Source organism: Tenebrio molitor, chromosome 3 (assembly GCF_963966145.1).
Source record: "Tenebrio molitor chromosome 3, icTenMoli1.1, whole genome shotgun sequence".
NCBI classification, from domain to species: Eukaryota; Metazoa; Arthropoda; class Insecta; order Coleoptera; family Tenebrionidae; genus Tenebrio; species Tenebrio molitor.
In genome coordinates, this window is record NC_091048.1 from 1,225,999 (window position 1) to 1,243,544 (window position 17,546).

Genomic DNA, 17,546 nt, shown 5'->3' on the forward strand with positions numbered 1-17,546 from the left:
CGGTAAAATGACAGATAATTTGATTACTTGATTAGTGTGTAAAAATCAAGATACCATAGCTGTTCAAAATGTGTAAACATGTCATTTAGAGTTGAGGCCAAAAAAGTATTTGACGAGAACGATTGCCTAATTAAGTAACTACTCTCCTCCATTATCCCAATTCCGATGAGAATAGATGACACAATTAAAAAAAAATAGCAGATCGCGTGCACCCGGGCTGCATTAATGCAAGAACGACCGATTTAATTACGGTCCTCCGCCGAAGGGACCGCCGCGCCGCCTCCAGCCGTCTCCTCTCGCTCCGAGAGCGGCTGTGCGTATCCAAGAGTCGATCTTCCTAGTGAAGTGTGTAATTAATCCGAAAATGCAGGTAATTTATGCGAGGAATGTTTATTGCAGTCGAGGAGCTAATTTAGGGCCCGTCACCGCACGAACGGACGTGCCACCGTTACTGCTGCCGCCGCCGCCGCCGCCGCGCGGGGACGGGCGCATTATTAAACATTCGACTTTGATTCCACGTTATCACAATAAAAGGCAACAACAACAACGACGACGACGACGGGGATTCATCGGCGGCGTAATTTAATTCCGCACGGCCCAATAAAGCAACTGCCGGAGCTACTTTGTTTTAATAGTACCTTGCCGTAAGCAAGCTCTGGCCGCATTCATTCCTCGCAAACAACAGAAGGAGCTGTGATGTGGTCTGCGGTGAGCTTCATAACCCGCCCTTCAGTCTGTCTGTCATTTGCCGACAACGCCAAAACCTTCCGCCACCGCCGCCGACCTCACCACCTCCCAGCGAAGACGAAGTAAAACAAGAACCGCGATGATAGTCCTTCTTTTGCTGGATACATATTTGTTTAAACAACCAGAACCGAGGCCTGTTTGTTCGCGGCCTGTTCTGTATTTCTTGGATTACGCAGACGGGGAACTTTCCACGGATTCTGTGTGACTTTTATAATTCGGACTTTGGACCAAAAATCTTCAAACTTCCAAGACACACGACAAGAGATAATTAACCATTGTGACTGTGTGTAACGACGAAACTTTCCAAAAGAAATCCTTGAGGTAATAAAAAATGTTCTTACGTGGTATTTGGCCGTGAAATTTGCCACCTACAATACATACCGTAACTGTACTATCCTAAATAAACTAAAGCTAAAGCGGTGTGATTACTTGGTTGCCTAAAAACAAGGGGTTTTAAAGATATGTAATTTAACGTTAAAAAAAAATAAAATAGTAGTAGCTATATTGATAACATAATTACATAACATTTTTGATTTACAATGCAAAAATTTCCGATAACAATGCGGAATCTGGGAAAGTGCCCCGAATGCTTGCAGCGTTTCCACGTTGAATGGCAAGGGAAATCTTCTCAAAAAGGAATTTCTTTGATTTTGTATCGCCTGATTCCGCGATAAGTCGGTCTCCGATGATATTAATGAAATCAAAGAAACTGACAGTAAATTTCGTCTGTTCAATTTATCAAAATTTTATTGAAAAATGATAAATACAAAAATATAACCACAAAAAAATGAATTGTTCAAAAAAAACAATGTTCACTGTTATACTCGTATTCCAGACTTTTGATTGCTCTTCTTCATTTAAAAGCTGTTTTGCCAGGTTGTCTGACCAGTACTATGGCAGTAATGTCTAATTTCTCCTTAAAGTTTTGAAATATCATTTAAACATTTTATCTTTATCCAAATACATATTGCAAAATATCTGCGGATCGTGCTCTGTTAATTTCTTCCATCTTCAACAACTTCCTCGGGTTTTAAAAACCTTCCAGTTCCACCAAAGACGTTTCCTGGTTCTAAAAATTGGAACAGCTTCTATGGTATTCATTTTTGTCGACCAACACTAAGCAGATCCACTTCTAATTGTTGCGAAAGTAAAAAAAGAGCTTATTTTTAGGCGGAAACTCTTTTGCTGCAACGAGTGCAGTAACGAGTGCAGAAGTAGTGAAAATGTTTATTGTTCCTTTGTTACAAAATTGATTCAGACCCTCCTCTTTTGATGTAAAAATGTTTGCCAAATAAAGAATTACTCCTATTATTATTCCTGACATTGGTTCTGTTATGAATTAAAAAAATAAATAAACATATAGTATTTTACAGTAGAAGTCCGTTAGGATAGCCTTTACTGCCGAGCCAGAGATTTTGTGAGACGAGCTCGCAGAGCGAGTCGAATAATACTGGCGAGGCTGTAAAGGCCCTAACGGACGTGTATTGTACAATAGTTTTTGTAATATCTCTACGATTCGTTCAAAATTATCTTTTTGAAACACATTTTTTTCAACGCCATCGAAAAAACCGAATGATTAATAAGTGTGCGGAGGACGTCGTCATGTCAACCGGTGTTTGTGAAAAAAAATTGTTTCAATGTTGTTTGTCAGATTTGTTCAACGCTTAACTTTCCGTTGAAAATAAGTGAATGAAATCAATAAAAAATCGCAATCAAGATATTCCCGATGTCCGGATGGCCGCACAGCAAGTGAAGTCATCGTTATTCCCTGCAAAATCGCGCTTGTGTTGGTGTTAAAGTTCTGAAGCATCATTTTCGATCTCGTCTACATCTGCTAGTGACATACGAATTTTGATTAATTTAAGGTGTGTCCCATAACATTAAACATTCATTATTGTACCAATTGTAAAAAAGTTGAAAAATAAAGTTTAGATCTACGTTGCTATAGTTATTTAGTCATTTATAACGGCCGCTCCCGCTCATAACGGACACCTATAACGGACTCCGGCCGTTATGAGGTTGTTTACATGGTGACAAACAGTCGGGAAAGCCACCTTTAACAACTAGATATTACAAAAAATAAATAACAATGTTGATTTCTACAATTGGCCGGTTTAGTAGACCAATTCTTGAGATAAACTCTTAATTCATAAGATCAGCTTTGTTAATATACAGCGTGACTCACGAATAATGTCTGATTTAGCGCATTGACACTATTGTTTCATTTTTCTGAAATCGGATTACTATGATCACAAAATTTTATTCAAATTAAAAACAGCGAAGTATTCTATGACAGAGTAATTTCTTTTGCAGGAATAAAGACGCTAAATCAGACACTATTCGTGAATCACCCTGTAGCAATTTCCTTATCTCAAAAATGAATATAAAATCAATAATTATCAACTGATAATAAGTTGTCCCTCAAGGCTCCATTATAAGACCATTATTGTTTTCCTTTTAACTTATCGAGTGTTCAATTGAAAAATTCATCAAGTGGCCTTTGAATCTTTCACAACATTGTGAATGGATGACAATGACAAAAAGTTAGATTAGGACCACGTTAAGAAGTGACATTTATTTTATATGTAATGTGAGTGCCAGGCTATCAAAAAGGTTTATAAATTAGAGCAGGACATGTCTCTGGCTACATGTTTGGTAACATTGAAAGTTGTAGCAACACAACTGGCATCTGTCAAAGAAGGCATCTTTTGATTTGAACACTCGTTACATAACTGTGGGCTAGGTAAACGATTATGTGATTAAACTCTAATACTAATATCTAAAGTGCCAACTAACAACAAACTTTTATTTAATTGGTCTTCAAAATTCTACGTGAAGAATACTCTATTTGACATACAGCTACAAAATCTTCGAGTTGATAAAAAATTAAAACATCAATCCGGAACCGTTACTACTTTCAATTTTTTTAAATCACGGTATTTCAAAGTTTCTTTTTTTTATATGCATATTTAAAGCGACGAATTTTCTGTTAGTAAATCTTATTAAATAGTTTAAGTTAGAACCTAAAGAGTTTCTTTTAATTTATAATTTATAAAAAGCACAACAAATCCTTGTGGACAAGTTATCGGTCTGCTTTCTCATTAAAAATGAACAACTTGTGCAGTTACTTTAAGTTTTGGTTTGTTTTAAATATTTGCGATCGTTTTGTGTCAGAACGATGCAAAGTGGTCGACTTTTTGGCTTCTTTTAATTAAGAATCTCATGAATATTTCAGCGCCGTCTGATCAATATGGTAAAATCGTGTCGGTCAACCGGACCTATCTTAAAATCGAAACAACCGTAAAAGATTTAATAAAACAAGCCCGAACTCGTCCACGTAAAAATTAAGGAGCGCGTCCTCCGACTGTAAAACCCGGATCGAATAAAAACCACTCCATACCGAATAAGACACTGCTTGTCGCGCCGTAAACGTTTTATATCTTTTTGATCGAAACCATCATCCCGATTTTATAAAATAATAAACTCGACATCTGTCGCACGATTGCGCTCATAAAAGTGCACCGTTGTTCTTATTGACGATACATGAAGATGAAGAATTTCAATAAGACGGCGGATCGCCGTCCTCCGTATTAATGGGACGGGGCGGCCCCGGACAAATGGCACAGAAAACTTGATGAAAAACAACAAAATCTAATCTGGGGGCGGTGATAAACAATCGCTTGTCATATTAAGAAGGAGTTGATCGGACATATGGGGCGTGCATCCTCCTACAGGAGCATACGTCTGAACGCACGATTTATTCCATCCAGTGATGTGTCTTACGGCTTAACGGATCAGCTGGCGCGAATACAATTTTACAAAGGGCCAATATTTCGAATATTGTCGTGGATTATGTCAGAGTAAATCGACCATGGGGATCCCAGAACTGTTCGTCCATAAAGGTGACCCGCGTTGCCGTAGATGATACCACTTCTTATTTGTTCTTGAGCTATTTTAAACATCCAAAATAATTGGACAAAAATATTGTTTTAACGAAAAAAGTCCTGTTTCTCAAGGAAAATGTTTTATCTATTTTGTGTTACTTTGGCTAAAGCTAAAATCGTGCTTTACGTAATGGGAGCGGATATTTACTTCATCAATTTAGACAAGAGGAAACAGTATGTTGCAGGAAATTAAAACGACTGTTCAGATGTGGTGTACCTCAGGGCGCAGTGCCAGGACTAACTTTGTTTAGTAGGTTTTTCAACAGGCCTTACACTAGCAGTAGATTCTAAATATGAAATATACAAAAATAACTTTTTTGATTATATCTAACAAGAGATAAGAGAGAACTGTTTAAATTTTTCACTTTCTTTTCCCAGTTATTCTCTCTTCATATTACACATACGATACATGTAAACATGTAAAATGTTATTTACGAACCGAGTGCGACAAGATATTTTTCGCGCACGAGCGACCAAGGAACGAGTGCTTCATTTGCACGAATTTGTCGTGTACCCTTTTTGAAGAGATGGCGCTTATCCATGCGCTTGCCAAAGTGTCAATTTTAAAGCACTAGTGCGCGAAATCTACGTTCGCGGTTGACTGCTGCGATGGCGAAACGTCATTTTGAAAGTAGTGAGTTCAAAAAGAAAATTAATGTTCGTTAATAGCCATGAAATAATTCCAATAATGACTACCCATTATCGGCTACAAAATTTGGCAAATTTTATTACAAACGAATATTTACACCAAGTCGTGTAAGAATGAAAACGGATTGAAAACATTTCTACAATCAATCCTTTTTTTGGACATTTTTATCCGATTTTAGTAATACCACAAGCACCAAAAAAATTGACGTCTTCATCGAAACGGTGCGACACAATCGATACGACAACACCATCATAATCGTATTTCAAAATCCTATCGGGGTCACAATTTTATTGTCGTCCAGTGTAATCATTGTTCGTGGCTTCCGACTATATCCGCTTGCTATTAATGGCACTTGAAATTAAATAGACACCGTCGTAAAATATTTATGACGATTTTTACTTATGATTGTTCGACAAAAAGTCGGAAACGGTAATAGTAAAATAACAGTGAATATTCAACGATGCGATTGAATTATTAACGGTTTATAAATGAGCTCCGGCCGGGGGGAATTATTTTAAGATCGTGTCCATTAAAGAAATTAACACCGAATAAATAAGATATTGGAACAATTAAAACGGCGCCGTTCAAGAGATCACCTGACTTATTGTATTATTATTAGAGTAAATGACCTGATTATAATTATAATAATGATAAATTCTTTATTGCCCAACAGTCAGAAACCAATTACAGGACAAGCACACAATAAATAATTAAGCAAACGAACAAAAAAAAAAAAATTATTGTCCCATCGCAGTTGGCGTTGAAAACCCACACAAATTTTGGATGTGCCGCCAACTACGCAACGTTAGACAAACTAGTTGACAGATTTCCACTACCGCCAGTATCGCCAGCTATCGGCGATACTAGTCTCACTCATGTTATGAGGCTTACGGCACAACGCCAACTGCGATGGGACAATCATTTATAATAACCCTGTATAAAATCATTTGATCAGTGAAGTTAAGCAGAGTCGGGCGTGATCAGTGTTTGGATGGGTGACCGCCCAGAGAACCGCGTTCTGTTGTAATTTCAATATTTTCATAACTACATATAGCAAAATGATAACATAAAAAAAATAGTGCTTTCAAAGGAATTATTATCATTACTTGGTAGAACTTGATAACCAAATCTACAGCAAGAAATATTTTAATTTTGAAAGGAAAATTCCATATGAGATCATCAAATTCTGCTCCCGAACACTCGGTAAGCAGTGCACTGAACCCATTTCTTGCCTCTCTTATCACCATTATAGGCCAAAACAAGAATCACATCGGCGTCATCATGAGGTTGTGCAACAGATTGAACATCGTCAAAGGATTTCGACGACAATGAAATTTTATCTATTTCAGACAAAGTTTATGGTTTCTTCTTTTAGAACACAGCCATATTCCACATATGGAACGACGAAAAAAGTTAAATTAAAGAGTGAAAACCAGAAGATATTGTTTTAAATAGAAAAGTATGTAAATATAAAATAGAGCAAGTCCTGTAAATATTGCACAGCTAAAAGGTTTAGTTATTTACAGTAAGAGCGAGGAAGGCAAAGTTTTCGTTCACGCGAATTGCGTGCAATTCAAGTGAACAAAAGTGGCCTTACTCTGGAGTGGTGCTATATTTTGGTTTTGTTCGATGCCTCTTTAAAAATTGAGTCTGTAACCTTTGTCTCCAAAATTTTAAATAAAAATAAATCACATTTTTGGACGGATCTGTTGCTGTGGAAAAAAATAAATACAAAATAAACAAAGTTCTTTAACGTCAATAAAGTGGTTGTGTGCCGCGAGTTACCAAATGTTGCCTAAAAAATCAAAATTACGTTATCAGAAAGAATTGAAAGCATGATGAGCGAAAGTGAAGTGAACGAAAGAGAAACCTTCACCCACTGGTAACTATGGATACAGACTCACTTTCTAGAGAGGTATCGAACAAAATTTTTTCTCTACTGGACGTCGATGGGGCACAGTGGCCTCTGAATATGCGCAGGAGGAAGAGCAAAAGTTCTTCTTCCACAATCGAGTCGCTTTTTGTACGATTCTTTTTCCTTAAAGATATTACAATGCATTGCTCCACGTCGACTATTTTTCTCTACTTTCTTTCTTCCATTTGTGCAATTGCCTCGTTTCTCTTACTGCTACTTTCTACTCCTCCTTCTTATTCCGTCCCCACGTCATCGCTGCAGAGCAAAACCGGTGGTAATTGTTCACTTTAACTACTTCTGGAATTTTCGCGTTTTTCCAGGCTAGACAGCCTCAGGGCGTCCTCCTAGATCGTTTCCCACCACTCAAACCTTCTGCAAATGAATTTTCCTTACCCTTTAGTTATACTAAGACATTGGCGCGACCTTGACGCGACCTTGAAACACAACAAGAGAGGAAAAAAAAGGTATTTGCACAAGGTTTGAATGGTGGGAAACGATCTAGGAGGACGCCCTGAGGCTGTCTAGCCAGAAAAAACGGGAAAATTCCAGAAGTAATTAAAGTGAACAATCACCAAAACGGTCCACGGTTGTCAAACAATCCATCGCCCCACGAACGACACTCTCCAATCGCATTCCGCCACACTCGCCTTTGTCACGTAATCAGCGAAAACCGCTACGAAACAATCTCACGACCAGAACACCCAGTATACCGTGTAACAGACGTCCGTTTGCTTCAAGTCGAGCAGACGATGGTACGTCTGATTATCGAATAAATTGCGGTTGAGATAAAATTCGCTCCGAATCCGTGCCGGCCTCGCCATAATCTACATATGGATTTCTCATTTCGCGAGCTCCTTAATCCTAATGCCGTCTCTGTGGGGGTAAGACGATGGGGTTTAATTGATCTCCTCTCCCCCTCGTTTAAAGCGGTGCGCTTCTGGTTAATGCGAGTCGGGCGAGCATAACACACGTGAAGCCGTGCTGCATAGCGCCAATATTGGTGATACCCGGTACCATGCCGGGTAGTCGGCCATTCGCCCCCGCCACCCTCTCTCTAATTAACCCGCAAACGGTGCACATTATGCGCTACTGTCGCCGTACTAAACACAATCGGCGGGACTTTGAACCGATGTGCACTTCGCCACCTTTGTCCTTCGTCCTGATGGCGAATTAGTACCGATAAAGTACGCAAGAGGTGAGTTTCGCAGACGCCGCACTTTTTCGTCAAATCCCAAATTTGCACCCCGAAAAACCCTGGCTTTCCTCGCACGAGACTGGTCTTGCACACTTTTTGGAAAATTCTTCAAAAATCTGATGCGCAAGCTGGCCCGGCCAAATCTCGAGGTCTCATTATAACTCCGCACGCATCCTCCCAATTACCGTGTTCGTTATCCTGCGTATCAAAAATATTGTTTTAATGAACGCATCCTTACGTCGGCGACGCGATGGATGGGGTGATGCACGTTAACACGCCCAAGAAATGAACGCACGGGAAAAGTTGGTAATTGTGAAGGACAGCTCGACTATGCCGAAACTTTTCGCGTGAAACGTTATCCTTCCTAGTCCGCCTCCTTATTTCCCAGTCTGAAAACTTCACTTATTCCTGCGGTTAATTATTCTCGCTTCTGAAAAATGCAGGTCCCGACCCTCTTCTGATCGTTTTCTAATTTCGATCGGGCCAGGTTTTTCCTCGTGACAAGATAACGGTGTTTGTTGGTCGGCTCCGTGCGGCAGTTTTTTTTCTTTCGTGTTTTCCTCCGCCGACGGTAAAAATTTATGAATTTAGAAAGTTTCTCTACGCGAGTTCCGCAAACAAAAATCAATAATGAAACTTGGTTAATAATCAAAATAAAGTATTCAGCCATTAGGGAACATTTTTTCGAGGATCCTCGACTACCATGCATTGTTTAACAAGAACAAAATCATTAAATTTTCATTGCAGACGTAACTTTCGGATAATATCTTGGCGTGATGGTGGGAGAAAGTTTTAATTCGGTCAACAGAGACGGATTCCTGATCGACAGCAGTTCTTCGGCTGTCTCTAAGCAACCCAAATTAACTTAAAAAAAAATCATGTTCAGAATAGATACCGTATCCACATCGAGAGAGAAACGTCTAAGAAGTCAGAAAACCATAAAGATATTTTTTAGAATTTGCGTCTCTAATAGGTCTATTATTGTATTCAATTTGGAGTCGTTTATGGCGTTTAAAGCACTCGTGGTTTAATAGATCTCTAAGAAAATTTTTATCAATATTTCAGTGTATTATTCTCAATTACACCAAAAAATTTCCAATATTAATGTTCAAACTCTACTTTTTAACATCTGTTGCAGATGTAGTTGCATCCGTTAGCTTGAATTACCAATTAATACAAAATTCCCTAGAATTTGAAATTTTAATTTTTTTATTTAAAAATTAAAACAAGGGTGCAAATTCTAAAAAATAACATAAAAAACTCGTTTTATAAGGGCATTGGCGCACTCGTCCCATTGAAAACTCCCCTACGGCTCGTTTTCTACACTTGGGACTCGTGCGCCAAATCAACCCTTATAAAACTCGTTCTTTAATACACTATTACATAGGACCCGTCAAGATAACATCATTTCTAGCTCGACTGATTTAACTTGTCGAGAAACAGAAACAGCTCTTGGTAATTACCAAAAGAATTAGAATGCAAGTTTTGTTGTGAAATTATAGAATTCAGAAACCCAGGTAAAGATGTCCAGTTGTAAATAATTTCAAATAATTACATATTTTCTTGCGTATCAGTTCTTTACTTACACAATTCATAGCCAACTATAATATGGACAATTAACAAATAAAAATCTTAATTAACAGGCAGATAATAATAACAATACATTTTATAGTTTTCATTAAAATTTCTAGTTTAATTGTTATTGCATCATTTCAATTTGTTTGAAAGCAGTTCAATAAAAATATTTACAAAATAAATGTTCCATCAGACCAAAAAGTTCAAAATAACGACAGAAGCCTTTGTCCGGACATTTACCGAAAAAATTATTACTTTTGAGATAACACTAATACCAATTACACGATACGAACAAAATATTAATGTTGATACTGACACATTTAATTAAACTCAAGACATGATTTGCATTAAAAGAACATGAAAATTAATTTCACATGAGCGTGAGTGATTATGATTAAGGTATGTAGTAGATATAAAATTTAAAATTTTACACTTTTATTATTTTATTAGGGTCTGTCAACAACAACTGAACATTTTTATAGTTGATACTAATAAAAAATGACGAAACATTTGATGTTGTTTTAAAATAGTAAATTATTCTTTTTTATGTGAACAATTAATTTTTAAAATAAAATATTGATTTCTTCTTTTTTTTTTAAAAAAAGATCAGGTTAGGAATTAATAAATAAAATTTTATTCAAGTCTCCAGACAGAGAATCCCTTACATAACTTAAAAAAAAGAAGCAATCCAGAAATATGCGTACCTATGTAAGCCATCCAGTTACAACTTCCAAATTTTATTTGATTCAAATTTTATACAAATCTGTAATAAAATAAATGATCGATTGCTTATTTGTCTTTTGGGACCACAATAACGGTAGTTTGCAGTTTACAAATTTATTTCTACTTTAAACAACATCATAATTAACAAACACATAAACTACAAAAATTGTTATAAATTGCATATAAATAAATTTTCATAGTAATAGAATTTAACACCACTTTTCAGATTCAGTTTTTATTTGTGTACAGCAACCCCTTCTATCACTATTCTTTTTACTTGCTCTTGGATCATGACAAATTTACAGCAAAATTTAAAAAAAGACATCAAAAAATTAAATAAGAGTGAGAAGTACTCGTCTGGTACTTTGGATCAAATTTCAAAAGAGTCAGTTCATATTTTGTAAAAATCTGTTAACACAAAATCTACAAGAAAAACACTCAATAACTCGGTTTGTGAGTATGTAATAAAAGGAAAGTTTAATGCTTAAAAACTCAATTTCATAAATATCTTCCCATTTGACACAGGTAATAAACCATTAACTCCGTAGAGAATTTTTGATCATTAGAATTCTAAAAAACTGAGACAGTTTTAAAAAGTTTGTATCAGTTTGAAATTTCGTAGGAAAAATTCTCCTTGGTACTAGCATACCAATTTTTTTTATAGTAATTACAAAATTTTGCAATATGCTTTGAATTACCTGTTCGAAAAGTATCACAGACACAGAGAACAACTATCTACGATAACGTCATTTTACATTCCCACAACACTTACTTGCAATTTTTTTCAACACTTTTTACGCAGGATAAATGCAGCACATTAGGTTTTATTTTAGCACCATGAAGTTGTAGCAATGGATAGGTAAGCACTAAAGAAATTCGATTCAATTTCAAAATACAAAATTACAAAATTGGAGTTTTTCAATGTTTCAAAAATTATTTTGTACTTGAGCAAATAAGATTTTTTAATTTTTGTCAATGTTACATTAAAATAATCGCATTTGTGATATTAAAAATAATAACCGTGTTGGATTTCGATGCGTCAGATGCGGCGACGGATACGGTAATTTCTTTAAATCCGGACGGAGAGTCGTTCCGGTTCTAAACCGGAACCGGAAAAATGTATTGTCGTTTTTTGAGCCTTCGATAAGTCCAAATTTGCAATTGTGTAAAGGAATTTTTGTGTTTGTCTCTTGTAAATAAAAACTTGGTGTATTTTAGGAGTATAAAAATGAAGATTTCGAAGAACGGAGAAGAGTGTGATGGATTTTATCTGGCACATATTTAAAATGCGGTTGTTTGTCCGTCCGGAGCAGCCGGAATTAACGAAATTATCGCGTCCGTCGCCGGCGTCGCCGTCGTCATTCTTGAAAAACCGTTTGTCTCGACTCCGTTCCCGGTAATTGATACAAATTAGTGCTCGTGTCCCGGTAAACAGTACAACTAACGAGATCTGGCGCTTTTCTATAATCCCCCGTTCGTAATTCAATAATCGGCGAACAATTAAATGCACTTTACCTAGTCGCAACGTAACCGTATCGGCAACCAGCAGCACAACACACAGTTTTTGACTTACACAGGAGAAGCGGCGGCGGCGGCGGCGGTGGCGGTGGAGCCCTCGCTGCGGCAACGCACCGATTCTAATCGGGGGTTGGTCGGATAAGACGGGATCAAGGGCACAATAAGCAACGCATGATGTTTATGCGGTTTAATTTCCCAGATGCCATTAAAATCCGCCGTAGCACGATCTAATATGTCGAAGATGGGGGCATAAAATTCATCAAAGCGGATGAGCTTCCCTCCGAGGAGTCGCGAGCGAGCTATCTTCCGTTTCCGGTATTTATGAGACGCGGCCACCTCGACCATCCGAAGAACTTGCACTGATCGCGGTCCCGATGGTTGCGCAGAAGAGGCGTAGCCGGTTCCGGAAAAAACTTTCCAACTGTCATAAAGTTAAAGTCCGGGCATCGGGGGGCGGAGGGGAGGGTGGCGCGAGGGTGCTACAACAACGAGCCTACCTGGTGGGCATCCCCGGACGGAGCGTCTTCTGGAGCTGGAGGCAGGAGCCGAACTTGGTGCCGTTGCCGTGCGTACGTTAGAGCGAGGAGCCGATGGTTGCCGAGAGTTGGCGAGGGGTGGTACTGCACGTCTGGCCGCTGTAGACGCCGAGCGCACTTTGCGGCTCCTGAAGAGAACTTGGGGTGGACGCACGAGCGGCCCGCCCGCCGAGCGACAAGGACCATCGTCATCGACCAGATCGATTCACGCGACGCACACGACGGCGATGCTGCCCTGCCGCCATCTCCACGGACAAAAATACACCGAATACACACCCTCGGACGTGGGGGTGGGTGTCGACGAGGACGGAGTCGAGAGGGTGGGCATTTTTTAACACCGCTCGCTCACCCGTACTTTCTCGCTCGAAAGAATCACTCGCTTGTCGCAATTAGCTAGCAACGTTTCGTCTTTCCAGTCGCACCGTCAGTTACCCATTTTTATAAAATTTCGAGCGGTCAGAAAACGCAACAAAGCCTTTCGTTGTCTACAAATCTCAAAAATGATGAATCTTTGAAGTCATACAAAGTTTGTTATTACATATTTCACAATAAAATACATATTTAGCAGAGCAAAATGTTTCAACAAGATAAAAATCTATTTTTCAAAAAATATTAATTTACATTTTTCACCAGTAGAGTTGCATATTATTTATTTACTATTTTTTCTATATCATCCTTTTAACGTCGTACATGCACGAACAATACAGTTGTTCCGAAAATAAAAATTTTGAAAATTGATAACATTTTTGCAAGGTGGAAAAGTTTCCGAAATTTGAAAATTTGTGATTGATTGTTTTACGTGACAAAACTTGGCTTCTGAAGAATGAAACTACCATTTTACACTGGTTTTCTTTTGGTTTTCCTCTTTTGTAAATCGTATTTCACTATTTCTCAAAACTATTTCATATTTACGTCACTTTGACATTTAATAGAAATAGGAAATGGTTTTGAGAAATAGTGAAATACAATTGACAAAAGAGGAATACCAAAAGAAAAACACTGTAATACTCCTTTACTCGTCCAAATTCTCTTTCTATCCTTAACACTCTTAACTATATTTTTGAAAAATTAAAATAAGGGTGAATGTTCAAATTTAAAAATTTCATGTTACTTTTATTATTATTGTTACTACTGCTGCAACCTTCACTACTGAAGAGTCTTGGTCAAAATTGGATACTCATTTCTTTTGCAGCCATAACAGTTATTTTCTTCTTCATTAGCAGAAGAATATAGAAATATTATGATTAATGTCGTTTCATTGCAACATTATCTTCATTTTTTAAAAACATTGGATCAATTCAATACCCTTGCTAGTTTTTGAATGTTTTTTAAAGAAATTTACTAATTCTTTTCTTGTTTTGTAAGTATACAGGGTGTATTAAAAAGGACGCATAATATTTATGTCAAGCGAATCTACGTTGAATACCAAACAAAAAATTCTATTCGAATTTGGTCTTTGACGAATATTTTTCAAATCATTATTATTATTATTATCAAAAATGACATTAATGACAATCCTTGTCACTTTCTGACTTTACTCAAGTTTGAAAAATCACTGTAGACTAGTTGCGATGTTTCAATAGATTCAAAATTTATGACAGCATTTTTAAAAATGGAATTATAAATAAACCAATAAATCAAAATATCGGGCCTTCAAATAAATATATATTTAGAGTAGGCGTAGGCGACATTCTAATTCTGTTAACAGTGTAAAGTAATTTTCTCCGGAGTTACTCAGGTTAGATAGTAAGCTTTTCCCAATTTCATATGTCATATTCCGTGGAGAGGGAATAGGGAGAATGCACTACAAAAATTAAAAATATTTTCTAACCTAATTTTATTTCGTTAAAATGTCAGACGTTAAATATAAATTTATTTGAAGGCCCGTTAGTAAAATTAGTGCTGGAATATTTACGGGATTCTTAAGGCTACTACTGTTCAAATTTTTATGTTTTTTTTTTTTACTTCAATCGAATCGAATTATAACTTTTCGTTGACGAAGCACAAAGTAAGAAGAATTTTGAAATTCTATTTGATAGCCACTGCAGGTGTGTATTTTTTCGGGATGGACCCGTGACCGTTCCTGACTTATTGGATCTTGTGTTAACAACGCTAAGCTGAAAGGGTTGGTCGGATGCGCCTGGACAGAATCTATTAAGCGGATTAAATCCCGATGAAGCCATTCCAGAGCCGGGCTTCTTCATTATCTGCGGTCTCGCAGCTTTTACTTTGTCTATTAGATTAAAGTCTGGGATTATAGAAAATTTCTTTTTTCCGGTGTGGTCGTGAATTCGGCGTCGAGCGGCGTGCGAAAGAGGACACGGTTTCCTGGCGAATGCTCGACTTTCGGTCCTGCGGGGTGAACGGCGCACACTCTCGAACCCTTCCACGTTCTTCCCGTATTCCACGCCCCGGCCACTAGGCTTACTAACTTACTTTTTTCTCCCTTTTTCGGAACACGAAACTTTTCCGGAGTAATGTATAGATGAACGATTTTCCCTCCGATATTATGCTACACATAAATCGAGCCGGAACGGTACGTGAGTAATTATATTTTTCTTGTAATCTATCAAAGCGCAATTATCTTAATTGCGAGCGATTAACGCAAAAATCGGGGGCGGGAGCGGCGAGGCGTCGGACGGGATTGCCGGGATTGCTTGTTTTTCGGACGGAATTTTTTTATCGATTTTTCGAAAGTTGCGACAGTAATGTAATAACGGACGATTCTTGTAAAATATTTTAACGAATTTTTCATAAATACCAAATCGTGATCACGAATTATTAAAAACCCCAATATGATTAACAGAATGCTCCTGTTTAGCATTCTGTGAAGATGATAATTGTCAATGTTTCCTTTTATTTCCCGGCGTTAATGCTTTTCAGATATTAGGTATGTAATTAAGACACAACTTGTGGACCAACAAGTTTTAAAAAAATCGCTTTTCTTTTTGTGATACTCATACGTCTGTTAATTCTAAAACCTTAAATTGTTTATTCAAAAAAATTGCACATTACAAACAGTGATAACTTAAAAAAAAATTAATGGTTAGAACAGTTGATCGTAAAACTTGGAGTTTCAGTTTACACAGAATGACATTAACAAACTTTTTTTCTGTGGGTGTTGTCGAATATGTTTTACCTCTTGCACAACACCACCATCCCAGCTTTCTAAAATCTAGCTTTTTCCTCTCTGGGGGTACATTGATAATAAATTCATTATACAGGGTGTCGCAAAATTAACGTATTCCAAGTCGGGGGTCTTGTAGGGAAAAATCTCAGGAATCTCGAAAAAATAAAATAAAAACAAAGATATATGGGTCTGAAGGTTCAAACTTTTCATCATGTTTTCTTCAAATGAAAAATATAAATGGTTGACGTTCATTTTGAAATATGGTGAGGATGATTATGTAAAATATTAAAATATAAATGAAAAGACATTTCTTGAAAAAACAGCTTTATCTCGAAAAAAGAAGTTTTATTTTTCCAATTTTTGTTCAAAAGGGAAGTACAACATAGCTAGAATATTAATCAGGTACTCTTGAACAAATATTGGCAACTTTGATATTTTTTTCAAAGTGACAGCATTTTTTTAAAACATGTTTACTTGGTCAACAGGATGTCCCCTACTAAGCCCCGAACTCGGTATACGATAATTTTAAGACACCCTGTATACTCCGTTCACTTAAGCAAAGTAATCACGTGCACATCATCCAGTCTGTGCGAAATCAGCTGCCAAATAGACTTCAGTGGCGTAACACACCGTAATTAATAAAAATACGATAACGACTTTGATTCGATGATTCTGAAGTTATCTTCTTTTCATTAACTGTCTAACTTTTTCGTAGGCGCTTCTCAAATTGTTATCAAAATTATCTCATTTGATCCGTTTGATCACTTTTTATGTTTTTGTATGTTTTTTGTCTTGTCATCATTTCTTTTATATATAATTATTTCAAAGTCAGCTAAACCTTAGTGTGATCTTCACCCTTCTTATTTTCTACCCAATATTTCCCACCTATAAAACATTTCTTTCCTTTGCTTCTTCTGGTACACCTCTATCATACTCAACTGTAATTTCTTTGTTTCGGTTATATCTATTTACTTTCCTGTATTTTTTCTTTATTTTATTAGAATCATCACATTTAGATTTTTGTCATTTAGCGAAGAAATCAAATATTTGATTTGCGTCATCTTTATCTTGATATTCCTTCTTCGACAGACATCTTTCCTTCCTGCTTATATTACTTTGAAAGAACCACAATAACTCATAATTTAATTTCCTCTTCTTACTTTCTACATTTAATTTTTGTTTTATTTTGTCTTTTCAGTAGTTCCTTTGTCTATAAATACTTAAAAACCACCTCTGATTATGGAAAGAACATGTACAAATACCTTTACCCAACCTTTCTCAGGAGCACCTAGTCGCATCCGGCTCGAAGGACCAGGTTTTTAAGCGTTCAGGTTTGATGTAATTTCTTGATCGTTGCACCAAATGGCGACACACTACTTCACTTAATGTATGTATAGGTGGTCATAAACTCATAAATGCACCGGCGGTGCCATCAACAAACCAGATGACTCACGATACGAAGAGCACCACTGTGCGAATAATTTTATTCTGACCAACTTCTTAGTTACATACCCCTTTTTTTTGCTTCTGCTGGTGAACCTCCGCCTCAGTTAACTGCATTTTTGTTCCACTGTTTTCTTTCCTTTCAATTTTTAGATTATTAGATCCTTTTAT

The 17,546-nt window shown here is 37.0% G+C and overlaps 1 protein-coding gene across 8 annotated transcripts in view; it reads right to left on the reverse strand.

Moving 5' to 3' along the window:
- The window catches only part of LOC138127435 (myelin transcription factor 1), a 282,760-nt gene that overhangs the window by 161,769 nt on the left and 103,445 nt on the right, over positions 1 to 17,546 (reverse strand). For 3 of the 8 annotated variants that reach the window (XM_069043514.1, XM_069043517.1, XM_069043513.1), the window contains exon 1: positions 12,764 to 13,065. The exons of 1 other annotated variant lie outside the window; for it this stretch is intronic. In XM_069043514.1, the coding sequence (XP_068899615.1) occupies positions 12,764 to 12,994 (231 nt within the window). In that variant the 5' untranslated portion in view covers positions 12,995 to 13,065. Of the gene's footprint in view, positions 1 to 12,763; positions 13,072 to 17,546 lie in introns of those variants that run through there. 4 more of the 8 variants (XM_069043516.1, XM_069043512.1, XR_011158232.1 and 1 more) reach the window with 3 other exon arrangements.